Source organism: Coloeus monedula (assembly GCF_965178545.1).
Source record: "Coloeus monedula genome assembly, chromosome: 1".
Lineage (NCBI taxonomy): Eukaryota > Metazoa > Chordata > Aves > Passeriformes > Corvidae > Coloeus > Coloeus monedula.
In genome coordinates, this window is record NC_138781.1 from 116901130 (window position 1) to 116927526 (window position 26397).

The 26397-nt window shown below is 38.7% G+C and overlaps 1 protein-coding gene across 2 annotated transcripts in view; it reads left to right on the forward strand.

Annotated features, from left to right (window-relative positions):
* The window catches only part of SPIDR (scaffold protein involved in DNA repair), a 196390-nt gene that overhangs the window by 167804 nt on the left and 2189 nt on the right, over nt 1–26397 (forward strand). Inside the window, exons 11-19 of one of the 2 annotated variants that reach the window (XM_082291139.1) lie at nt 1111–1269; nt 10499–10586; nt 12984–13127; nt 13222–13281; nt 16464–16662; nt 17688–17840; nt 23209–23302; nt 25022–25136; nt 25620–25673. In XM_082291139.1, coding sequence (XP_082147265.1) covers nt 1111–1269; nt 10499–10586; nt 12984–13127; nt 13222–13281; nt 16464–16662; nt 17688–17840; nt 23209–23302; nt 25022–25136; nt 25620–25673 — 1066 coding nt within the window. The remainder of the gene's footprint in view (nt 1–1110; nt 1270–10498; nt 10587–12983; nt 13128–13221; nt 13282–16463; nt 16663–17687; nt 17841–23208; nt 23303–25021; nt 25137–25619; nt 25674–26397) is intronic. The other variant, XM_082291140.1, reaches the window with a different exon arrangement.

The window sequence follows — 26397 nt, forward strand, 5'->3', positions numbered from 1 at the left end:
CATTATAGGATGTGCTCCAAAAGCAGTTGGAGTTGACTTGCTAGGAACAATGGTGCTGCTCTGGGGAGGGTAGTTTTGGCATGTACCTTTGAAATGAACTGAATTCTGCTGCCTAGTGCACCCCTGAGTTTTATTTGGAAACAAAGATGTGTGTGCTACCCTCAAAGGTAATTTTTGTTTCCCTTTGAAAAGTTTCCATGCTTAACTGTCTCTTTCTGAGGCAATTAAAACCAATCTTGTAGACAGGGGCCTCCTTCCTCCAGCCCTGCATGACTCATGCTATCATGGCTGCTCATCTCAGGTGCAGAATCTTGTGAAATGCGTTTTTGACTATCTAAATGTATGACATCCACTGATTTTCCCTTATCTGTTATGACAGTACTATCTTCTCAGAATGCCATCAAGTTGGTTAAGCAATACTTCCCAGCCCCTACTTCCATAGATTTTAATCAATTTGTTTGTTTAGCAGGTTCTTTAATTACCTTCTTAAAATAGTTCCTCTGGGCTTCATACCCCATACTGAATATACCAATCTTCAGTTTTGTGTTGTTTTGTTTGGGGTTTTTCTTCTTCAAAGAAAAAAAAATGATGTTTCACTCTTTTTTGCATCCTGAGGACTCTTTTAAAAAAAAAAAATCAGAAAATGTAATGCTTGCTTTGCCAGTCTCAGTGATTATTACCTGTGAAATATGTTGCTTTGCTTACTTCTAAGCAGAATTTTTATATTTATAAACACACACATATTTATGTTTCTGTTGTTCTTTCTTCACTGTAGACTTCACCTCAAGTAAGGCAAAAACTCAACTTTCTTCCTTTTTAAGTACACAAACCACAGTGCCTAGCAGTTAATTAATCTAATCCCCAGTGCAAGCCCTGTCCTCTTTGTTTCAGTCATGCTTCTCTACTTCTTGGCCCTGTTATGTCCTGAAAATGTACGTGAGAAAACCTTTAATGATGTTGGGTTTGTTTATTGATACATTACTTGATAGGAATTCTGCAGATACTGCAGAGGATAAGCCCTGTCCTGAAGTTTGTAATATCGTTCTCAGAACCTTGCTCACTGGTTTGGTACGAGCAGATGCCAGTGAGTAATGGAGGAATGTTTTGCAGGTTATGCCTCCTTGTCCAGGATGCCTATGGCATGTTCAGTGAAGTGTGGCTGCAGTCCCTGAGTTCCACAGATGACATTGAGCAGTACTGCAGGAGATGGGAAGGAAAATCCTGCTGCTTAGCTGGAATGAAAATTTTGCAGAGAACTACAAGAGGAAGGTGAGAACAATTAATGGAAGAATGTATTGCTTGCTGTGGCAGGCAGAGGTGATCTGCCTTTTTATTTATATGTGTGACCAACATTCTTTGGGACAACTGAACCTGGCTTTGTTCAATCAAATGTCCTCATTGCCACTTTTGGGCCATCCAGCTGTGCTTGAGCCAACCATTCTCCAAAATGAGCATAAATAAGCTAATGCACAAATATGTACTTAGCAGAGTAAGGAATTCTGTGTGCAATATTTCATAAAATGTGAGTGTCTTCTTCTTCAGTAGATTCAGAGACTTAAAAACATTAGTTCACCTCCCTTTCATTGCAGAACTTCTTACTGCACTAAGTTCTTCTACAGTGCTGCCCAGTATGGCTTGAAGTTTCAAGCACAAACTTCCCTTTAGTATATGAGAGCCTAATTCTGTGAAGTCTATATGGTTTTAGAACCACAGTTTAAGTTTCTTTAAAAAAAAAAGTCTTGCAAATCTCAAAGCCATTCTCATTTTGGAATAAGAATGTCAACAGCTTTATAGAAAAATTCCCCCAGGTAAGTAACAAAGTGACTTATGGTACATCTCAGATTTTGCTTACTCTGTGATTCCTCTTACTTTCCTCAAAAAAAATATCTTTAGTCAAGAAAAAACCTTAAATACGTCGATTATCGTAGAGAGTATCGTTCTAAGGAAAGTGATACAATGTTCTCATGGGGACCTATATAAATATAATTAGATTGGTTCAGTTCTCAACATAATTTATTCGTACAAGCATCCGATCTAGATAAGCTTTGCTATTAGAATGGCTATGGTATTTCTGCTGACACTTTTTTTCCTGTTGAAAAATGCTGTTTCATCAAAACCAGAATGTTTCATGGAAACATTATCTATTTTGGAGACAGCTTTGTTGGGAAGATTTTTTTCAGGTCCAGAGGGAGTGAATATTCTTTCTCTCATTCTCATTTCATGAAAACTTTGAGAAAGTCTCATTTTTTGTTTCATATTGGAACAAAAACAAATTTCAAAGCCTTGAAATGTTTAGCAAAATGGAATTGTTGTTTTCCAGCCAGCCCTATTCAGTATGCTTTTCTTTTTATGTACTTGCAGTGTTAATTTTCAGAGCCTTTGGATTTCAAGCCTACTTGCATTTTTATGGATCTTTAATAACAAACACGTCTTCTTATTTAATTATTTTGTTGGCTTTTTATTTTCAAGTTACATTTTTTCCAAACAAATTAAATAATGGCTTTGGAATTCTGGATACAAATGAAGTTTTACAACTGGCTGCTGGTGCTTCCAGTACTCTGCCTAACTAATAAGAGACAGACTTTTTCTAATGTAAATTCTGTTTCAAAGCAGCAGTTACTTACTTCTGGCTATTCTGAGGACAGTTAGAAGACACACTGCTGAAAATGCTGGTGGCTCAGCTGGAGCTGTGCTGGTGGTAACCCTGCTAGGGAACATTAAAAGAAAATGGGTACAGTGTAGCTTCGGGGACAGTGCAGTGGTTAAAACGTGATTTCATTGTACAAGATGGGTGGGTGGGGGAATTGTTCAGGGATTTATTTTTTTCTTAATTGTTTTAGCCTAAGTTCTGCTTTATAACTTTTTATTACTTCTAAGTGTTTGGGACACATTCTAGGTGTGATGGAAACCACAGTAAAGCCATAGCTGAAATGAATATGAGGCAGTACTTACTCACAGAGAGTGTAATTAAGCTGTAGAACTCATTGCCACTGGATAAATGGATTTCCAGAGCCAGTGGTGTATCCGAGCACATGATGGGATATGCCTGTGAGTGCCCAACCTTGGCTTGCAGCACATGAGTGAGTAAGAACTATGTGGTCTGCCCTGCAAGAAAGACTGCTGCCTTTTTGTTTGGTTTTTTTTTGAGAACACCAATTACTTTTTGGAAGGAGATGGCTTTTGAACTGTTTGTTTCCTGGAGTCTGACAGTGGCTTTTAAGTGGATAAAAGGGAAGAAAGTGTAGGAAATACGAGGGAAAAGTAATGACTTTTTTTTGTATGTGCCTTTGAAGCACATGATCTGGAGAGAGCCAGGAATGGCTAATAAGATCCCGTATGTTCAAGTTGTCCCACAGTCACATGGATTGTAATCAGAGACAGAGTGCTTCATCAGTCCCTCTGTGAGACAGAGGAGATTTGCTAATAGATACAAGAGGTTCTCAAGCATTTTGCGTCAATGGACCACTGTTATTGTTCAGAAAATTCTCCAGGCCATCATCCATCCTCACCATCAAATATTTAATTTAAAGTGCTATTTGACATCACTCCTGTAAATGCAATTTTAAAATCACTGTTGTAAGCTGAAGTTTCATTTCAAGGGCTAAAAACCTATAAGCCTGTAATAAGGGGTATTCTACACGCAGGGGAAAACCTGGCTGGACACGTTGCTTGATCTTTGGAACGGACCTGTACTGTTAAGGAGTGCTAAAGAAACTAAACACATTTCTTCTCTGATAAGAAAACACTTGGTGTTCCAAGAGAAAAGCGGGATAAGAACTTACACAACCACGTCCTGTCTTGACAAAGATCAGCTCTGTGAAAAGTTGGAATTATAGTAACCTTACATTGAGAGAAACACTTGTAATGTTGAATATTGGTTTTCAGTATGCTTTGACAAGTAGTAGGGTCTTGTATAGGTTGTTTGAAGGTCTTTTACTGATTTAGGTGGTTTTCAGAGCCAGGCCCATACCCCACATAAAGCATACTCCCCTAAACTCCCCTGCAAGAAGTCCTTCCTTCCCTTTGCAGTCCAGTAAAGGAAGTTGTGTTTCCCTTTGCAGTCCAGTTTCTGGCAATCCTGTAAGACAGAAGGACCGGGCTGAGTCATGGCAGAGTTGCCATGGCTTGTTCAGTGCCTGATTTCCAGCAGTTCTTCTACTCTGTTCGTGAGGCTGTTGGATAAAGTAGGAAGCAGTACTGTGGCAACTGACTGAACTTGTGTGCTTCAGTATCTGCTTCCTGACAGCTTTTCTCTTCATCCTCTCATTCATACTTGTCTCTTAGCCTTTCCTACAACTATTCCCTGGACTGCATGCTTAGTATCAGCAAAAGAGAAGAAAAAAGGTGCAGTGGTTTAAAGGGAGAAGACTGAAAAATATTAATTGAAAGGCTGCTGGTGGTGTTGGCTCCTTAGAGGCTCATGTTCTCACCCTCAACCTCCCACTGCCTCATGTGTCAGTCTTAAATTCAGCCCCTTGAGGAAGAGGAAGTGAGATTTTGGGGGTGTGCTGCTAGAGGCAGGAATGCTGGTTAAGAATCCATATGCAGCACATGCAACCCTCCTGTTTTAATAGGTCCCAGGCATGTTTCAGGTATGTCAGGTATAACCAGGAACTAAATGAATGCAATTAGATGCAGGGACTGAGCACTCACTAAAATGCCTCAGGAGTAAATAACCTATAAATTGTCATGGTTCCTGCTTCCTACCAGAAATCAATTTCAATGAGCTGAGAAAATCTTTGTACTTAGATACCTGTCTTTATCAACAAAAAATACTGATTTTATTTTTTTCAGCCCTACCTGGAGTTCCACACAGAACAACAGTTTGGATTTTGACAATTTGTGTCTTTTCACCTGATTTTCCAAGCATTGAGTTGCTTTACTGCTGAGTATAGCAGATGTACCTGCTTCTTCTCTTTATGCTTTCTTATATGTTAGAAATATGAAGAGTTTCTCTGCAGCAGAACAGAAAGATGACAGCAATTTAAAAATGGAGGGGGGAGGAAGAGCACAGGGTGTCAGTGCAAATTTTGTCCCTAAATTGAAAAAAATGGTTAGTAAGCTTCAAAAGAAGAGGCAACTGCTGCATGGAGAGTGCTAAAATCCACCCTTGTCTTGGATAGGCTAAAACACTTTGAAGGATACATCAACTCCTAAGCTTTGGCTTTTGAGCCAACATTTAATTCATGGCAGTCTGTATTATCTGTTGCATTTTCCTCTACAGTAAACAGACTCTGAATATTGAGTTCATCAACCAGTGTTATGTTTTTCTGAGGAATTTCTGCATTTTCAAATAAAGTTGGCTTCTGTTGTTTGTCATTTTAAACTTTCAAATGTTAGGCACTGAAATGTGAAATCTCCCTGTATGTTTGTAGTGGTCACTACTGTGCTTGAGGGTTTTCATTCTTTTCTATTTTTTTCCCTTTTTATTTGAGTCACATACTTCTCTGAGCTCAATTTCTCTCCTTTTTTCCCCTTTTCTCTGTATACTTTCTCTTCATTTTGCTGTGTCCTCAGAAGAGAGGACCTCTGCTAACTGCTGCATGAGTACGTGTTTCAACTGCTAGACGTAGACAGGAAATGTAATAGTAAGAACTCTCCGCAGAGCAAGGAGGTCATAACTTCCTTCCTTTGGTTTTCCCTCCTCCAAAAAGACTGCCGTCTAAAAGATCCACCCCACTTCTCTGGGTTTCGAGGTCTTGAAATACTTCAGTAATTGCTGTGGTTGAAAGTTGAGTTTCATTTAAAGCATAATTTCAGTAATCACATTGAAGTTTTGAATATTTGCATTATTTTAAAATTAATTTCTATGGCTGCTTTTGTATCAGAAATGAACTCTGTTATTTTCTGAATTTTCTATTCTTTAATAAACATGGACTGCTGCTTGTATCTTAGTGCTTCTATCATTAATCTATTTAGTAGGCAGCACTGGAGAATAACATAGGCATATCCATATTGAACCAAAGTACTTTTTTATTATAATTTCAGTGGTTTAATGTAGTACGTGTAATTTCTAATGTACTGTAGAAAACTGAGTCATTAAAGTGTGTAAATCATTCAACAAAATAATTCCATATATCTAAACAAAACTTGTGGGGAGAAAAGGTCAGCAGCCCTTCCTCCCTGTTTGCATTTTGGCAAAGATGCTGGTTTAGTAGGCTCTGATTTTTACTTTGTGATTTTGTTGCTTTTATTACTCAAGTCTAAGAAAATGTGGTGTTGCATAGTTTGTGCGCTGCAAAATCTTAGTAGGTCAGTTGGAGGGAGAGAGAGAGCCTACAGTATCAGCCTTGTGTTTGGATTGCTTGTCCCTTGGAAGTTGAAGCTTATGCAGTCTAGGTGATTATTAAGGAATTCCTTAGTTTTGCACAGGGGGCTAGGAATTGCTTTATTTTTGAGTTTTTAATAATTGAGACTGACACTGCCAAGGAAAACTGTTTCAGTTTAGACAAAATTTTAAGAAGTAGGAGAGGAGGAAGCAGAGAAGTGCCAAGTCCTGAGTCCTCAGAGCAAAGCTGTGGAAGATGTTGGAAGAGAATCCTAGCATCTTTCTGTTCCTTGCTGTAAGCCTTACATAGTGTTCCTTTTTTCCCTGTTTATGTGCCTTCTTTTCTCTGACATTGCTGGTATTTTCTCCCTCCAGTAGTTTTCCCCTGAGCCTGTTGTGATTATTAAAGTTGAAAAATCCCTCAGACTAATAAGCCGTGTGTTAAAAGATGGATCAGGCATGGCACACACAAAGTTCTTGGAGCAGAACTGTAGCTGAAACTTCATGCTTGTGAGAGAAATAAACAAGATCATCTTATTAAATTATGAAATAAGTTGTCAGGTCAGAATCAGTGAAATGCAGTTTTGAAAAATCAGAGCTTGAAGTTGTCTGGCTTTTGAAACACAGCCTGTAGTATGAAATAAATGGAATTTCCACAGGATCAGAGATGTTCTGATAGTGTAAGTACTGGTTTATCAGTCATGTATTTAGCTTGTTTAACAGTATTATAGCTTTAAAATTCTCTTCCTGCTGTCTGGGTACACAGCAGGCAGTGTGCATTTATGGATACAGTGAAAAGATGTACTGAAGTTTAGCAAAGAAAGTTTAAGTGGAGAGAGATGTCCTTTGAGAACATTGGATAATAAAAATAATTAAGGACATGAAAAAAATTATTTTACATGTTATATGGAGATACACACACGCATATATAAAAATCTCATTATACATAAGCAAAGCTTGAAGATGTGGGTTTACAGAAGAGAGGCATACCTGCCTGTCATAAGTCCATATTTCTGTGGAAATCTTTACTGTAACACTCCACTGGAGTTACTGGTAGTCTTATTGTGTTGGTGTTAAACAGTGGAAACATACATATTTGGGATGGGACAAAATTTGTTTTACCAAACACAGAGTTAAGTCTGGCATGGAAAGTAGACAGCTGAGTCTGTCATTTAGAATCTGATTGATGATTTTTGTTCTTCTCCTGCTATAGATTCAGTCTTTTTTTCAAAGTTATAGAGTACTACAATAGAGCCCTAGTCCCTGAAGTAAAAGAAAAAAGAAAGTTATTCAAAATACTTCACATGTTCATTTTTCTTTTTGATCCTTGAGCCTGTTTCTTCTCTCTTCTTATTCTGCTTTTCCTTTCTTAGAAGTCTGTCCTTCTGTGATCAAAATTACTTATTTTTTTAAGTAACTAGTAATTACACTCACAGAGCAAAATTTTAACATTTTTATTTTGTCTTCTGCATCTAGAGAGGCTCTATATGCACATGGGTGCTAACCATGTCCCTTCACTGTAGCACAGAGCCAGCTGTTCATCTCTTGTCCTGACTCCATAGCTGAAGAAGGCTACACATATTGAATAAACTGCACCCATTGTTCAAATGAGATTGAACTGGAGTTTGAGTGTTACTTGGCCAGTGAAGGGAATTAGTTTTATTCTTTCTGTGAGGATAAGGATTTCCGACAGAGGAGGACACAATGTCTTTGTCATTTCTCCACTGTCAGTGCCCCCACTTCATTCTCCCTTCTGCTAAGTTGAAGCCCGTAAGCGCAAAGAGAGAGTTAACTTTCCTGGAGGTGTGTAAGTGGGTGGAGCAAGAGGGGAACTCCCCACCAGGGACACTGACCGATGGAGTGAGAGCTCCAGGAGAGAACATCCCAGCTCATAGACAAGGATCACAGCAGGATGTGATTTGGAACTTGCTAATCATTTCGTTTGTCCCTGCCCTTGGCCTGACTGGTGTCAAAGAAATGATGGGGCCAAGATGTTCAGGAAACTTACCCCTCACAGCACTGATCCTTTGCCTGCTGGTAAACAAATTCTGTCATTTAGTAATTAATTAATTACATTTATTAATTAAGTGCTCCTAGTTCAAGCAGTAGATGGCCTTCTCCAAAAGGACACATAGAACAGAAGAAAATGTACCATATGTCTTAGATATTCTGACATGGGGTAACAAGTTAGAAGTGAGCTGAATAAGAAAGGACAACTTCATGTCCTTTGTGAATACTTTAAAATGCATATGGGGGGTCAGTGTAAGGTCTGTGTGAAGATGGGAACTTGCAACAAGCAGCATGGCTTAGTTGCTCTAGGTTGATACATACGCAGTCTCTGTGCACACACACGCACTGTTTGTGGTACATTCATATCTGTGCTCCGACCTTCTGCTGGGGTCGTGTGAGGAAGGCCACTTATGTAACTGCCTGAGCTGTACAGGAGGCTTTGCTCTCATTTTGTAGCTCTCCTTTTTCATCTCCCAGTTAGCAAGACCTGTTAGTTCCTCTGGGGATTGGCCTTCCTTGTGTCAGATATCATTCTGTACAATACAAAACAGAAAATTTTGCCCCAGTCAAGCAAGAAGTGATTGATTTGCTGTGAAGTATCTTTAATACCTAAGAAATACTGCTTTGTGTGTTGTAATGTTATCAGTGTTAAAAACCAAAACCAAACAAACAATAAACCCAAACTAAACAAAAAAACCTCCAAACACCAAAACTACCCCAGTCTCTTTCCTTTTACCGACCTGGGGATGATGCCATGTAAGCCAGGAAGTCCATTTCTGTAAATGGGCAGCATATTTGTGTCTCTAGTCTGTTCATTCATGTGGAGAACACAACTACAGGTAGCAACATCATCTTTTTAGTCTGCCAGTTTGGTACCTGAATTGTGAGCCTCAAGTTCTATTCCCCAGGATCTCCTCTGAGATTTACGGCCATAAAATTTCTTGCAGTGCTGGTCCAAAGGCATCACCATTAACAGTGAATCACAGGCAGGGAAAAAACATGCTGAGAAGCTCCCTGTAGGCACCCAAAGTCTAAGGATCCAGAGAAGGACTAAGGAAATGCAGAAATAAATAAGCTTAAGCAGAAGTGAGCTAAAAGCAGAACTTTAAAAGGAAAGTTTCCATGACCCCTTGAAGAGAAGCAGCATATTGCAACGTGCTTCAGCCCTGTAAACAGGGTATGTGGTTTCCTTCTAAACAGCTGGGTTTAGAAGCTAATATTACTTTTAACAAGTTTTTGACTTCATTTTTTAGAGTTGTTTCAGAAATAGTGGTTTTCTTAATTGGAGGAACGGACAACTTGTTCTTGGAGGCAGTGTGGGGTTAAAATCCAGATTTCTGTGCTTCAACTGCACAGAACAGAGAACTGGGACAAGATAACTCAGAGCTTTAACTCAAAAATGCATGCCTCTTCAAGCTGGTTATCTGTGGCTATTTCCCCTCCCTCGGCTACTCCTGCCTGTCCAGCAAAGATGCTCCACCCACAAGGCAGCCCCAGAACTGCTGCAAAGTACAGCTTGGTTTGCTAAAGAGTGGTCAACGTATTACCTTAATGTGCTGGGCTGTTAATTTTATGTTTGTTTTTTAAATCAAAAGTGTGGAACTTGCAAAATGAGTAAATACAAATCATAACTAAGTGATCAGCAGTGTAGGAAGGAGATAGTTCTCTGCACATGTATTTAGCATAGCAAAATCTTGCCTGTTGTTGCTCTGTATCTGATAATTGCTGACTTTCTGGAAAGCAGTTATAATCAGCTGTCAACAATAACAGAAAACCCACCAAACACACACACACACAACACCCTCCCCCCCCCCAAAAAAAAATAGAAATTAAAATGTTAGAAGCAAAACTTTTTAATAGCTAAATAGCTAAAAGCTGTTTTTTAAAAGAGGTTGTACTGATATCTGTGTCCTTCCCAAGCTACTATTTACCCCAGTTCCCCTGAATTCTATCGTGTAGCAAGCTGTTTGTAGCAAAGGATTAAACATGTCTTCCTGTTGCTGGATATGATACATCCCTTCTCTCCCTCTCCACCCTGCAGCAGAAACTATGGGGATTCAACTGGACCAAATCAAAACCAGCTTCCACAAAACAAATATGATTTTAAATTGCTTTCATAATCATGCAATGGTTTAGATTTAGATTTCTTAATGAATCTTTTTAATATGATGCGTAACACTGGAAAAAATTTTAAACCTGATTTTATTGGTCTCTTTGAAGGGCATTAGGACTGTTTAGTCTGATAGACAGTCTGTGGCCTCCAGTAGTGCCTCTAAAAGTTCCTGGACAAAGTCAAGACTCTGAAATGGTAAGTTTTGTTATTATAGATATGAACTTTTTCACTCACAACTAGTATTTTTGGTGGTGGTATAATCATGTTTACTTTGGGAATCAACACTCTCCTTTTTACCTACCAAGTTTTGTTTTACTCATTCTGACAACCTTCCAGGCTAACCTGAAGCCCTCTGGATCAGCATCATCTTTCCAAAATGATACAATTAGCCCCTTATTAATCCTCTAGAACTAGAATGATAAGACGCCCTGACAAATTCTTCCTCTCTTCTCCTTACAGGAGTAAAGAGGTATGAGGTATCATGGAGCCTGCTGAGAAATCTATATACAAGGAAATCTGTATACAAAGATATTAACTCATTCTTTAAAAGCACTTTTCAGCCTTAGGTTTGAAAGCACTTTTCTGAAGATTATCTTTGAAGACAGTGTGACTGCTGGAATCAGGTCTCTTACTAGTTAGGATGACTTTGACTGATACTTGTTTCATGAGAGGTTAGAAGGATGAACACAAAAGTAATTACTAAAAGTTAATGAATGTTTCTGTGATTTTAGGAGGTGGGAAAGTATAGAAATGGATTTAAAGTACACAAAAGTAATTACTAAAAGTTAATGAATGTTTCTGTGATTTTAGGAGGAGGGAAAGTATAGACATGGATTTAAAGTATGTTACCATATATTTGCAAGCTAAAATCACATCTGTAATCTTACTTCAGTTAGCTTTTACCTTTGGAAAGGAGTTCTGTCGTGTCAAGTCATTTTGGTAATACGAGATCATTTGAGAAGCTTCTGGGTAGCCAAGCTTGGGCTTTCTTGATGTTCTTGTATAGGCTGTTCTTTGGGAAGAAGTGGGTGGTATTAAAATTTGTTTTAGACCAAAGGAGTCAATATGAAAAAAAAAAAAGAGAAAGCTGGAAATAAGTTTCAAAACCAGGGAATATTGAAGGTGGATATTACTAGTTATTTCTAAAGTCCAAGGACCTTTTGTCTAAAATGTAAAGTGTTCTTTGCATTGTCCAGGGGTATATACTGAGGAACAAAAAGCTCAGTTATAAAGAAAATCAAGACTGAAACTCAGTGAAATAGCTGTGCTCTTTTTGACTCTCCCTTTCATCTAAATATTTTGGAAGTCTCAGAGGAATGGATGGGTTTGTGCATTAAAATAATGTGGGCAACAGAATGGGAATATCTATGGCTGAGGCAAAGCTCTTAAATGTTTGGTGTTGTTATGACTCCTTCTATGTCTTCTTTTTTTCTTTTTTATTAGCAATCTAAAAATGGAGGAAACTTTCCATAGTCATGTAATTTACACTTCTGTTATGGGTTTGAAATAGTAATTAATTCCACGAAGAATTACAACGTGCATTCTGATGCTCCACGTTTTTGGCTGGGTGGAGTTCTTTCAACCGAGATACACTTTTCTTGATACAAACAGTATAGTTTTATGCACAGTTTTATGGAAGCAGTTTTATACATAGGTACATAAATAATATTGCCAGCATGATGATAATGTTGTTGGGAAGAGATCTGTGGAACTGATTTATTTTGAGCCTTATGTACATTCAAATACCTTCTTTAATGCTGTCAGAGGCAAACAGAGTTTGGGTATCAGCTTCCTTTGCTCTTATTTTTCTTTAAGCAGATTCTTTTTAATGGGTGGGCAACTGTCTTTAATAGATTCATGTTTGTTCTATTAAATTAAATGTTTTATTAACAACAAACATTGCTAAAAGAATATTTTACCATATTTGCAAAAATATTATCTTCTAGCATTGTCTTTTCTTTTCTGAGAAGTCTTTCCAGCTTGGGACCGCTCTAAGTGGTGATTGATAAAGTTGTTACGTCATGGTACTTTTTAAGGGGAGAAGAAAAATCTGGCATACCACAAAGAGAGCAGTTCTTGCAGCTCTTGCACTCCTGTTCTTCATTATCTCCTTGTGCTGTCCTGGATTTAATTTGGCAGCTTTAAAAGTTCGGCAGCTGTTTACTATCACAAAAACCCACCCACATGCAAAAGTCCCCAAATCTCAGAAAAGCTATGGATGTTAAAAAAAAAAATGACTAATGGACACACTCCTACCACGTAATAAAAGTACGCAAAACAGCAAAAAGCACCTTGAAATAGTCACTGTGTTTGTCAAGTGTGCCAAGTTACGAGTTGTTTTTGTGATGAGGATCAATGTCAGATTATGGAAAGAATGATGCACACAAGCTAATTTCACTTATAACTTGTGAATGTTGGTTTATTAACTCATCTTCTACATCAGAGTCCTTGTTGTTAACCATATAATTTTGTTTCCCTATCCATCTTAAAATGTAAATTCTTTTGTTCATTTTGCCTATTACTATAAAACTTGACCAGCCAAACTAAAGTGCCTTTTTTATGGTCACATTTCTTTTTCTTATTTTTTAATAGATGACAACTAATCTTCCTCCTCCCAGCTTCTGTTACATTCTTACTGTTCAGTCTGGTGAAATACATGTGGAAGTGGATGAGGAAGAACAGATTTCTAATTTGTACCAGCCACCAGCTGTTCACGGTCTAAAGGAAATTCTTCGGGTAATCTGCTTTACAAATCAGATAACAAATACTTTTTACCACTGGATTTCTGGTATCACAGTTTTCTCATTCCCTGTTTTTGTGCTATTTTCAGATGGATGGTTGTAACAAGCGGTGTAGCTTCTGGGCCCAAGTGCTCTATCAAAGGCTGCAGGTAATCTTTTTACTTAGCAATGAATTCAACATAAAATCAGCATAATATTTATGTGAAGAGCATTCATCTTGTTTAGGGGTAACCCCACTGCCAGGATTATCTTAAAGTGTTGTACAGGCAGAGTTATCACCATGTTTAAAATGCTTGTGGGTGGGTAAAACGAACTGCATCTCCAGTTTCAAGACCATTCAGTCTAGAAAGCTAATTATTCCTGAGTAAATTGCTATCTAACCAGAGATAATACTGCACCCTAGAGAGGAGCTTGCAGGAAGTTAGTTGAGACTCAATTTATAGCTAAATGCTGTCCTTAGGAACATAGCAAGAAGCTCCCAGTCAGTTGTCTGTTGGGGGATAGAATGGAACAGATGATGGTTATATAAAAATACGGTTTTGCTCTTTTCATGCAAGTGTGTGGGGGATTTTCATTGACTTACATAGAAGACCCTCAGGCAAATTTGACTTTTATGGTCCAATAAGTAGTAAAAGGGAGGAACTCTTAGGTAAATACATCTGCCGTCCATACTATGCCGGAAAGCTTACAATTATGTTTTATTTGTTTCTGAATGATGCTACGATGTTCTTTCAAAATGTTGCTAGCTCCCTTAGTAGTTAAAGGAATTTTTTGTTGCTGATTTATTTATTTTTTCCTGGCGACTGTATCCTTAGTGAAGCCAGCACTGAATTCTAGCAGAGAATAATTTGCAATTGTCCATCAGCTCCACAAGAAACAAAGTGTGAATCAAAGCATATGAACCAAAGACAAAGAAATTCCAGAACGGCCAGAAAAATAGCTGGAGATGCTTCCCACAAGTTTGAGACATAAATTTAATTTAGGTCTTGCCCTTTTGCTTCAAAAGCCAATGAGTTATGATTTAATTTTTAGGCAGGGAGTACTTTTAACTACTGAGATGAGGGGTATCTCTTGTGTTTTCTCCGTGCTAGTTGAGAATGTAACAGAGCATTTGCAAACATGGAATTAGGGCTAGCAGGATGGGATCTTTAGTGTGCCAGCAGAAAGATAGACACATACATGCATAAACTCCTATTTCCAAAAAAACTCTTCCAGTGAAAAACGAAATAAAATTGCAGACTAGGGGCATCCTAGCCAAACATTTTTGAATTCAGGAATGCCTGCATCCGAAATTCTGATGTGGGTTATCAGTAATGTTGTGTAAAAGCACTTCATCACTGAATTAGAGAAAAGATGAAGCGTGCAGGAACAGATGTGATTTTGAAGAATGGAATGTTGAGTAGCAGAAATAAAGGTCTATGTTTTTTTTCTTGCTCCTAGGAGTTTTATTAGTTGTTTTGTAATGGCTATTCATTTGATGAACTGTAAGCACTAAATTTTCATAAGTGAACAGCATGAGTCCTCATAAGTTTTTTGAAAGTAATGATGGAAAAGCAACAGAAGATATTCTTCTTAGGTTTAACTTTCTAGATAACTACTTTAAGAATGAAAGGGTATTTACCTGCTGTTAGTGTATTACTTGCCTAGTCCTCCCAGAAGATCACAAACAGCAGCTTGTATCCTGTCATTGCCGTTGCCAAGAGTATGTACCCTTCACAAGCAAAATCACCAAGTTGTAATAAGTGAGGAAGGGACAATGATTTGGTTTGTTTTGCAGATTTATTATTAAATAATCTGCTACATGAGCTAGTTCAGATGTAGTTTAAAAACTAGTATTTACTCTCTCTAGCTATAGTATTAAGTACTTAAATTAATGACTTAATTTGTGTGAAGGAAGAATGGAAATACGCTTTTATTATTACTCTGAATCCGAACTGTGGTTCAGAAGGAATATGAGGAAATATATTCCATCTGTGGTTAAGGAGCTGTCCTTCCTTGTAACTCAATCCTGCTGCTATTTGTCTGTTGTGTCCTCTCTGTTCAGAACAAATTGTCACACATAGCAAGATGATGATTTTATAGTGACTTGGGATTTTTGCTGTTATTATTATTTACTTTTTGGATGATTTTTCTGAAAGCCAGCTTTTAATGTCTTAGTAATTCTCAAGGGACAGATGTAAAAATTCTTTCTTTGAAGCTGTCCTAATGTTATGTATGTAGAGGAGGTGCCCAAATGTATGTAGTTACTAGCCAAAACAACATCGGTGCCGTAGGCAGCATGTGCTGTATTAAGGCATAACTGTGATATCTGAACTGTGAATTTTTCCAGTTACTATTTGCAATTACCTCATTTGCTCTAAGAGCTGTGAGCTATGTTTAGTGTGGCTGATGGTTTCAAGGTTAGAATTCAACCAAAGACAAAATTTTGAGGGCTTTGTTACCTTCTGCTAAAGACATGTAGCTTTGAGAATAAAATGCTAAGTGTCTTTCCAGTCTTTACAGTATTTAATTTTCAGTTAAATGTTTTAAGCATTCATTTTTGATCAGCAGACTAATTAAAAAGAGTAACAAAACCATTTTAAATTAATGACATAATTTAATCTTAGATATTTTAAAATATCAGAATCCTAAAATTTGCACGTTCATTGCACTGGTGCATATGAAATATGCTTTGATATGATACTTTTGTACCTGTCTGGGGCAGAAAATTTACACTGTCACTGCAGATTCATATGTCTCTTACTTAGGAGTTACTTACTTCCTTAACTTTATGCATCATTGGAATATTTAGGGATATTTGTTCAGCTGAAAGAAAAAGCTCCACTTTGCAACTTGGTTATGCTTGGGAATCTGATAATAGTGCCTAGAAAATGTGCCCACAGAGGAATAATATTAGTAGTAGAAATGCTCTTTCCTTATTTTTTTAAGACAAAAATTATGTAAGTCTTAAAAAAACCATCCAAGTAACTTTTTATACATACCATATGTACAATATAATACATATTTTTTAGAAAATATATTTTCAAATCCCATGCACAATCCATGAAAATTATGATAAAGTGTGATGATTGATTGAGGTAAAGCCAAGAGTCCAGAGAGTCAACCTCGAAAAGTTAATTTAAGGTAGAGATTTTAAGGTTTGTATCTGAAATAAGGAATACCAAAAAATTCTAGTAAAGCTTTGACTCATTATCCTGTACAAGCCCTAAATGTAATAATTTCTGTCAGTTTTATGAGTTATTTAAATATGAAGATGTTTAGTCTTTCCTTCTACTGAAAAAATTACCAATTGCATTCCAATTTTGTATCTTTGGTTTTTTTCTAATCATAGACAAAACACAATGTTCCTATAGACCAAAGAGATATTTTGTTGTTTGTGACTGACTCCACACTGCAAAATGTGGTTCATGGGATTCCAAGAATTGTTGCTGTGTCAGTCACTGCATCGTGTGTTCTCAGTATGGAAATCAGAGAAGCCCTCAGTGCTGGCTCACGACTTGTCTTCTTCAAGGATGCTCTGTGGGGAAATGGTAAGCTTTGAACGTGGTTTTGAAGCTCTTGGAGTCCCACAGAAATAGCACCCTTTATCTCTGACACCCCAACATGTGACCTCCGGAGACTTTCATTATCAGATGAAGATGAGACTTTGCAGGTTTGGGATGAGAAGTTTGAAAGGGGTTGTAGTTAGAGCTTTCCTGTTTCTATATTCTATAGGTTTCTTTTTTTCTATATTTTTGGCTTGATCTCCAAAGCCAATGAGAAATTCAGTGCTGTTGTTGTATGTCCACCAATACTACTGTCAAGTCTTCTCTGATGACTGTTGAATTTGATGACCAGTGTCAATCAAATTTGTGAGCTGACAGAAGGCTCAAAAATATTAAGAAACTTGAATGTCCTTAGAGAAATTTTTCAAGCTCTCCTAAACTATCTTAGCTGTGAACCTTCGCTCACATACAGATCATGAAATTATGGTTGTTCACTTTACTTTCATTTTTAGTCACTTTTTTTTGAGGTTCAAGCTTAGTTCTGTATGGTGACTGCAGGGGTGGTTCACATCTCATGCCTTCAGTCACTTCCAAAATGTAAGTGAACTGGAAGTACCAAGCTATGCAAAAGGCTATGTGTCTTGAAGCAAAAATCTCTGCTCTGGAGAATAAAGCATCGCATGCACCTACTCTTTGTAATCTTTGAAGCAAAGTAGGACCACCTGAAGGGGTGCCCAAGCTTATTACCAAGGAAAAGACTGTAACCTGTTTGCAGGGAGCGAGATGTGATACAGTCTGGGTGGCATCAGACTCTCTTCTACCGTGTTCAAATTTTTGAATTTCGTTTTTTTCAAATTCTGATTTCTTTCTCTAACCAAGACTCGAAAAGTGTAACAAGAACATGGTGCGTATATCACTGAAAGCAAAATATTTTGTCATTGAGAAAACCTGATGCAGTCTATTCATCTGTTTGGTAGCTGGCAGAGATTGTTGTCTTTATTGGCCGTGACAATTAACGTGGTCACCTTTTTCCTTGTTACTGTACTGAGTTGAAATGTCTTTTTTGGCAGGTAGGATTATTTGTGTTGAACGTACTGTTCTCTTATTACAAAAGCCTCTTTTGTGCTTGGCTGCTGGTGCTGACCTCAGTAAGCTGACTGGCCCTGTCAGACTCGATGAGCTGGATTCTACAACAGAGGCCAACTCCATTTGTGCTCTGAGAGGTTTGTATGGCCTTGCCTGAAATGAATGCGGTTAATTATTTGTGCTCATTTTAGTCTTTTTTGTCTTTGTATTGATTTCTTGCACAAACAGCATGGAGAGATAAAAAAAAGCGTGGCTTTGCTGTGGTTCCTTAAGATATTTAAAATTGTATGCTTCTTTGTGGGCTCTGTTTGCCTTTTGCTGGCCAAGCTCTGCTCCCACTCACTCATACCCCAGAATAAATGTTTAGTGCACAGTCTGTTTCATTATATTCCTTCCTTCACTGTCTTCTTTCAGGAGCCTTCTGTTCACACCAGCCTTGTTGATGTTGGCAACAGTGAGTTATACCAATATTTTTTAGGCAGATGGATAAGATATGTTACCCAGATCTTGAGTGGTAGGGGTTAGTGACTGATTTCCCTGGAGCTTTGCTGCAGTAGGAGAATTTATTATTTTACCATAGTAAATTAGCATAATGTGGCCAGTATTTGCTCACCAACCACTTTGGATCATAGCTTTGTCTAATATCTTGGTCTTACCACTAACCATGCAGAAACATTTCTTACTACATATTTTCTAGTGTTTCCAAATCATGCAGAAACATTTTCTACTGTGTATTTTCTAATGCTTTGTCCAGACAGCTTCTTAAACCTCCAGTTGTACAGTGCCTGTAGGAAAAAGTCCTTAAAAGCCCAACAACTCTTAAAGGCTATTTCCTTCCTTAAATTAACTCCTATTATTCCAGTAGCCCTTGTAGAAAATTCTTGATACAGTTTTGCATTTACACCTTCGAGTATTCACTGGAGCATTTGAAATTGACTTTAAAATTACAACAAATAATCGTTTTCAGATTAATTCTTCAGCTATAATATGATGGACTGGGAAGACAGTTTGAAACCAAGCAAAGCCTTTACTAAACATACCTGCTGCTATGGTAGAGCCACAACTTAGCAATGCCTCTGTGATTGATTACTGAGCACCGTGCAGTGACAAATGTTGAACAGTGCATAATGAAAACCAAGCACAACTAGAGGCACTTCACTCAAAGCCTTGGTTGTTATGGACATCTTGCATTGATACATCTACTTGAAAGATATTTCTGTCACTGGGTGTGAAATACTTTTTGACTTTTTTTTTTAACCTCTCCAGTAGTTATGCTAAGGATTTTCACTTCTCTGCTGTTAATTTTATGAGAAGTGCCTGTCTTTTTTTTTCTTGTTGACAGCGTGCATAGTAGGATAAAGGAAATATTTCTCTGTCCTTTCTTCCAGCAGAGCAAAGAAAGTACACCTTTCTGATCTGTTGTGTAAACAAGTACTTACTTTACACACATGGGAGATGTCATGCTTTGCCTGTTCTGTATTACAGAAAGAAGAATGACAAAAAGAAATTAATCCTACAACCTTGTCTTGTTTAATCTGGAATTTGTTCTGGGTGGCTGTTACCACTATGTTCCCACACCTGAATACCAACATAGAATATAAAATATTTTCTTTATACCTATGCTGCTGCAATACACGTATGACAACTCTCACTTTGGTGTGTACTGAAATAATTTAATAGCATTCAAGAGATATATTCACTGTTTTAAATTTCAATTAGTTAGTGCCTACATCTTTCTGCTGAAGTAATGAAACTAATAGCATTGACCCTACTTTGTTGGTGGGATAATATAGTTTTGGTGGAGTAACGCATGGAGGGAGGTGTAACATCTTTAAAGTTCAGTCACTGTCTCTTATCTCCTAAGTCAGAGAGTTGTTAGTCTGGCTTTCACTGGGAAGCAGTATTACCTCATTCATTCTTTTTTGTTTGTGCATCCTTTCACTTCCTGTACTTTTGCTCACCTATGTATGTTGCACATTGGCATCCTCCCACCTAACACAGAGGCTGCAAAGACTTTCTCTACTCCTTCTTGAAGAGCAGGTGCCTTCCTGCTCCTTTGGAAGGAACCTCTGAAATTCCTCCAGTCCAAGCTCCTCCTTAAAGCTGGGCCCTGAACAACTTGGTACAACTCTGGACTTGATGTTCTTCAGAGGTTCCTTCCCCATCAAAGTAAACAGTGTTCCAGTCCAAGCAGATGCAATGAGTTTGTCAGAAATCCTTGTTTCGGGGGTGTCCAGTTGTACCAGCTCTGGGATAATGGAGTGTGTTGCTCTTCAACAGATGAGTGAAAACCTGTGATTGCTTTCTAATGAAAAGTTTATTCTTCATTGCAAGATGAATCTGCGGTTTTCACCTGTGATCTTAGGGTTAATAGATTTGTTTTGTTATCACTATGCATTTCAAGGTAATTCCTAACCTCTTTTTGCTCTATAGTAGCAGTCAGGATGACTGAAATGTTGGCAGCTCATATGGCACAGAACTGTTTTTCCTTTTAATCATGCTTTGAGCAAATTCTACTTAGTCTATACCACATGATACGTGGGAATATTACTTGATTAATGATATTTGCTTAGTATATGACTCACCAACGGTGATTGAATTCTGACATTGGATGTTTTCTTATTTAAGCCTTTACTTGGGTGTGGGGTTTTTTCAGTGTTCTGCTTAATAGTGGGACTAAAATGGGCTCAGTCAGTTTACCTAGGTTTCCTTTTTTGATTGAATTTTTGCCTTTTGTGTCCCATTAATCAGGGTAACTGACCAGGGGAAAAAAGTCCAAAACAACACCTCCGTTTTTTAATGTTTCAACTGGAGTGTTCCTTTGCATTCCACATGGGAGACATGTTTTTCCAGGTGTTGTCCTATTGTCAATCTCTTCTTAATGACACCAGCCACAACCCTTAAAAATAGACTAGAGGTAAAAATCAAATCTTGGCTATGATCATTTTCATTTAAAAGAAGGATCTTGGGTCAATATCCAAAAGGTTTTTGCATGTCAAGCAAAATCTAGAGTCTTGAAAAAGATGTGCAGCAGTTCAGCAGCTTAAACTCGAGAAATCACTTTGTGTATGGGGTGCACAAGACTGTCACTAGATTATTACACCTGTTCTGACTTTGAGTTGTTCTGACTTCAGTGATGTCTGGTGGTTTTCTCATTGTCATCAAAATTATCTTCTTGGCTGGACATAATCTCATCCGTATGATCCTGATTGATTTTCTTCAAATGTACTTTCATTACTTGGGCACTGTCATCTTGCAGTTGGAATATGGCACACAACTGGGAGAAAGTGAAAAGTCTTAGAGAGAAGGGGGATTTGTTTTGGTTTTTAAATTATTTTTTAATGAAGAAGAAAGCACACTCAGCAAGCTAATTGGTAGCTTTTTGATAAACAAGAATTATAGAATCATTTAGGTTGGAAAGGATCTTTAAGGCCATCGAGTCTGTTAATCCAGCACTGCCAAGTCCACCACTAAACCATGTCCCCAAGTGCCACATCTGCACATCTTTTAAATACCTCCAGGATTGGGGACTCCCTCTGTGCCCACTCCCTGGGCAGCTGTTCCAATGCTTGACCACCCTTTCAGTGAAGAAATTCTTTCTAATATCCAATCTAAACCTCTCTTGGCATGACTTTAGGCCATTTCCTCTCATCATGTCACTTGTTACCTGGGAGAAGAGGTTGACTCCTGCATGGTTACAAACTCCTTTCAGGCAGTTGTAGAGAGCAAGAAAGTCTGAGCCTCCTTTTGTCCAGGCTGAAAAACCCAGCTCCCCTTCATCAGCTCCATTGCTCTTCTCTGGGCCTGCTGCAGCACCTCAATGTCTTTACTGGAGTGAGGGACCCAGAACTGGACACAGCCCTCAAGATGTGGCCCCACCAGTCCTGAGTACAGGGGGATGATTCCTTTCTTTGTCCTGCTGGCCACACTATTGCTGATGCAGGCCAGGATGCCATTGGCCTTTTTGGCCACCTGGGCACACACCTGCTCACGTTCAGCCACTGTCAACCAGCATCCTCAGGTGCTTTTCCATTGGGTCACTTTCCAGCCACTCTTCCTCCAGCCTGTGGTGCTGCCTGGGGTTGTTGTGACCCCGGTGCAGGACCTGGCACGTGGCCTTGTTGAACCTCATATCACTGGCCTCAGCCCACTGATCCAGCCTGTCCAGATCCCTCTGCAGAGCCTTCCTGCCCTCCAGCAGACCAACACTTCCACCCAACTTGGTGTCATCTGCAAACTGAGGGTGAACTCAATCCAGATTATTGATAAAGCTGTTAAACAGGACTGGCCCCAATACTGAGCCTTAGGGAACACCACTGGTGACTGGCCACCAACTGGATTTAACTCCATTAAGCATTCACATAATTAAAGAGAAACATACCCATGGAAACTCTCAGTTTATCACAAACACTGAAGAATCAAAATTATTCCTCTAAGAGTCCAAGTGGTTAAGTAGAATTGTTTATTCTATCAGTGAAGTGCTTACTGTTTTGTTGTATGCTTAGAAATTGAGTCATAAATGTTGTATTTGAGAAACAACTTTCCAGATCTTCAGACTCAGTGTCCTTTGAATTCCCAAAGAAAATTACAGTTTTGTTGTTTAGGTGTAGCTCCCTCCTTGCCCCAGGAGAACCAGAAAAACAAGGGATTAACACACTGTCTCACAGTCCAGACACTGTAAATGCTCCATAGTCTCCAAGGCTTTCTTCTATTGAATGTGGTATAGAACTGTGAGATTCTTGCTCAATAGAAGCTGGATTTTTCAGTCTGTAGTTCTGTTGTACTAATGAGGTTTTATTTTAGTGTAATTTCATTCTTACAGGTGAATATTTTTCTCTATAAATAATGCTCATAATTTCAGCATATTGTTACCATAAAATATAATACACTCTTTATTGGCTTCTCATAAAATTCTGAATATATTTTTTCTTGCCAAAACTAGCAAGGCCCTTTTTATTAGTCCAAAGTATCTTTGGCATTCCCTTCTTATGCACACACTTAAGACCGTGAGCCTGGTCTAATCTCTGTTAAATCAGTATAAATGCTGAATAACTCCACTGTTAGTGGAATTTAATCTGCACTGTTGTCTTCAAAAGGGATTGGGACTTCTTATTGGTTTTTATTTTCTAAATATCGATATCAAGCTGTTCGATCTGATGATTTTTGTAGCTGTTTACTGCCAAAAAAGCATCAGAGGACCAGAAAGAAAGCAAACAAGCAAAAACAAATCAGAAAAGCAATAAAATCCAAACCAAAAGAACCAAGCCTGTTTGGAAAGTTAATTGTCAATCTACCTTTTGGTATTTTTAGAATGTAACACTGCTGTACTTTCATCCCATGTTGGAGGGACGAAGGAGAAAGGGAATGAGATTGTTGGAAGAGCTGAATCTTGCTCTGACAAGTCTTAAGCTGTGGGTCAGAAAGGCTCAAACCTGCTGTGAAGCCAAGAGTGACTGTGTTTGCTGGCTTAACGTTAGCATTTTTTAAGAATTCCATGTTCTGCAGGTACTGTTGTAGGAGTTAACGAGAGCACTGCTTTCTCCTGGCCTACATGCGACAGATGTGGCAATGGAAAGTTGGAACTGTGTCCCCAGGACAGGTGAGAGTCAGCATGCTCCAGAGCACTCCAGGTGTTTTGTAGATGTAGCCATAACAGGTGATGCAATGGTTCCTGCAGGCACAGGCTGCACTTTGCTCCTTCCTAGAACTAAGACGTAGTATTTTTATTGCTGATGAACTGATAAAACCTGCAAGGTTACATTAATTTATTAAGAAAGATACAAGTAGATATGAAATGGTTTGATTTTGTAGTTACTACTTTTTTTTAAACCAGTCTTGCTTATAAAGGTTTCATAGCCCACTGCATTATAGTATTACTTTTCATAAATATATAAGCCACAGGTCTAATTTTAAGTTCCTTTAAAGTAGGCACATGTGTTTGTGTGTCTTGCCTTATTAATCTGTGTACCCCCAATTCACCTCATTTTTATACTGGACTGTGGTGTCTGCTACAATTTGTCTAAGTATGAAAGAGTTACACTTCAGACCTATTAAATTAGTCACCTTTCTAAAAAGAATGTTGAATAATTCCCACACTATGTCTGTCCTGAATGTGAAGACTGATCCTACAGGACCTGTTGCCACCTGAAATGCTGAACCTGTGTCACACTGACATACTTTTGGAAAGCCTCCCCTGCAGCTGCCTAGCCAGCTTGTGCTTGCAGTGTGAGATACCTGATGGAATAAAAGCCCAAGGGATAAGAGTAGTTAGAGGAAGGAAGGAAAGGAGGGGAAGGAGGGGAAGGCGGGGAAGGCAGGGAAGGCGGGGAAGGAAGGGAAGGCGGGGAAGGAAGGGAAGGAAGGGAAGGAAGGGAAGGAAGGGAAGGAAGGAACTCGGAAGGAAGGGAAGGAAGGAACTCGGAAGGAAGGAAGGAAGGAAGGAACTCGGAAGGAAGGAACTCGGAAGGAAGGAAGGAAGGAAGGAAGGAAGGAAGGAAGGAAGGAAGGAAGGAAGGAAGGAAGGAAGGAAGGAAGGAAGGAAGGAAGGAAGGAAGGAAGGTGTTCTTTCTACTGAAAAAGCTTACAAAGAGCATAAGGAGAAGTTGGGTTGGTCTTACTGTAATAGATAATATTTTCCTAAATATGAGAAGATTTGCCCTTTATGCTTTGTCCTTGGGGGGAAAAAGGCTGAAAATGAGAACCAGGTGTCCTGTATTATACTGTCATGTGAAAGATAAGGATGTGTCTATGTTCACATAGTGTAGTCCAATTTAAAAAGTATCTCACCTGTGAAGGACACTTTTGCTTCATTTGGAGAACAAATGAACTATCAATATTTATTTAAGAAGTGCTTCCAAGAAGGACTTATAGCTGAGCTTAATTTTGTGCATGACTTAAGTGTGCACTGAAAACATTGAACGTTTGCTGAATGAGGGCCTAAGTCAATAAGTCACTTCAGCCAAATCTATACTACAAATTTTCTTTTGCCATAACTTTTAGGAGGTTATGAGATTAATATTTGCTTAAGTGGGGTCACTATAAATAGCAACCTCTCTCTATGCTGCCAGAAATTATAAAAGGAAGATCCTTTTGCCAGAAGAGTTTAGGTCCTCCAAGAGAGTTACTGCCAACAGAAGAGCTCTATTTGCTATGATCAGCTGTATCTACCAGGGCTTTGTTGCTAAAAGTCTACCAGCAATGTATTTTGGACAATAAACTAACTGGGCTTTTATTTCTTTTGATCTATGACTGATAAATGATTTGATTTATGGCTTGTCTATTTCTCTGTGTTTTTTCCATCATTATTTTGTGCGTTTAGGCAATTGCTATATTGCAGCCAGTGCTCTGAAGTTGTCACAACACCAGTTTTGAAAATGCAGCTGGAAGTCTTCTTGAGTTGTCCATCCCGATCTCAAAGTACAGTAAAAGTGAAGGTATGGCATGAAAGAAGCGTTGGTGTATCAGGTGTAGTGAGGCCAGATGTGTGGACACATAGGTACTCTATGTCACACTTTTATGAACAGTTCTGTCAGAAGACAAAATATGTAAGACTATCCCATAATTTAGTACTAAACTTTTGTTTCATTGGGCTAAGAACCCAGTTCCCAGGTCTTGCTCAAGTAATGCAGTCGTTGAGTTCACCCTGAGGTCTGCAAACTGTTCTACAGCCCACATGGAGGGATTTGTTAGGTTGGGCCTTGGGAAACCTCAGTCTACACAGTCTAAAAGGAATGTGTGTTTTTAGACTTCCGTTCTGAACATCTTTTGTGTTACCTCTCCTCTGCTTTCTTGGCCGGAGAAACAAAACTTCTTGATATTAAAATGATAAATCTTTATTCTATGTGACTGTAAACAGAATGTCTTTGCACACTTCAGATTTTTGTCATGAACAAAACCTGTGAATTTTCTCATTCCAGCTGTTGCAAAGGACAATCTCTTCTCTCCTGATGTCCTCTGCCAGTGAGGATGGGGTAGGTATAATGAATGCTGTCCAAAGAAAGTTAAACTACAGAACTTAATGTAAAGGCAGAGTACCAATATGTTGGCAGGTCAGCCATGACCTTTGTTGGCAGGGTCTTGAAAATCTTCAGTGATGGAGATTCTGACTTTCCAGGCAGTTCAGAACTGCACTAGGAGTGATAGGAGATTTCACTAGAAGTGAAATGATTTTTTTTCCCATGTCCAGCCTGTGATTTGAGTGGGCTGTGCCCTTTGGCAATCCCACCTTCCAGATGGCTGCCCTCCATCTCATCAGACTCACACTCTCCTTTTCAGAAGGGGGATGCTGCAGATGGGCTGCGTGGCTTCAGCTCAGCTGTGGATCTGCAGAGCTACCTGCAAACAGCACCGTGTCCAGGCACTCAGAGCTGCCATGGGCAGTGCTGGACTTTACTCTGTTCTCTGGCTGAGCATCCAAAGACAGGAAAGATACCCTCCAAGCATCCCACCTTTTGGGTCTGGTCTTCTAAATCTTATAAACCACAACCACTTTGTAACAGCACAACACTGAAAGTACAGGCAGGTGGAAGCAGTAAAAGAATTTGCAAAATGCGTGCAAGATGTTACTTTATAATTGTATGAATGAACCACACGTAAGCTGTGGAGATCCATGGGCTAAAGTACACTTTATGTAATCATGATTATTCCTTTAATCTGAGATATCAGAAGAACCCTGACACTTGGCACAGTGACCCA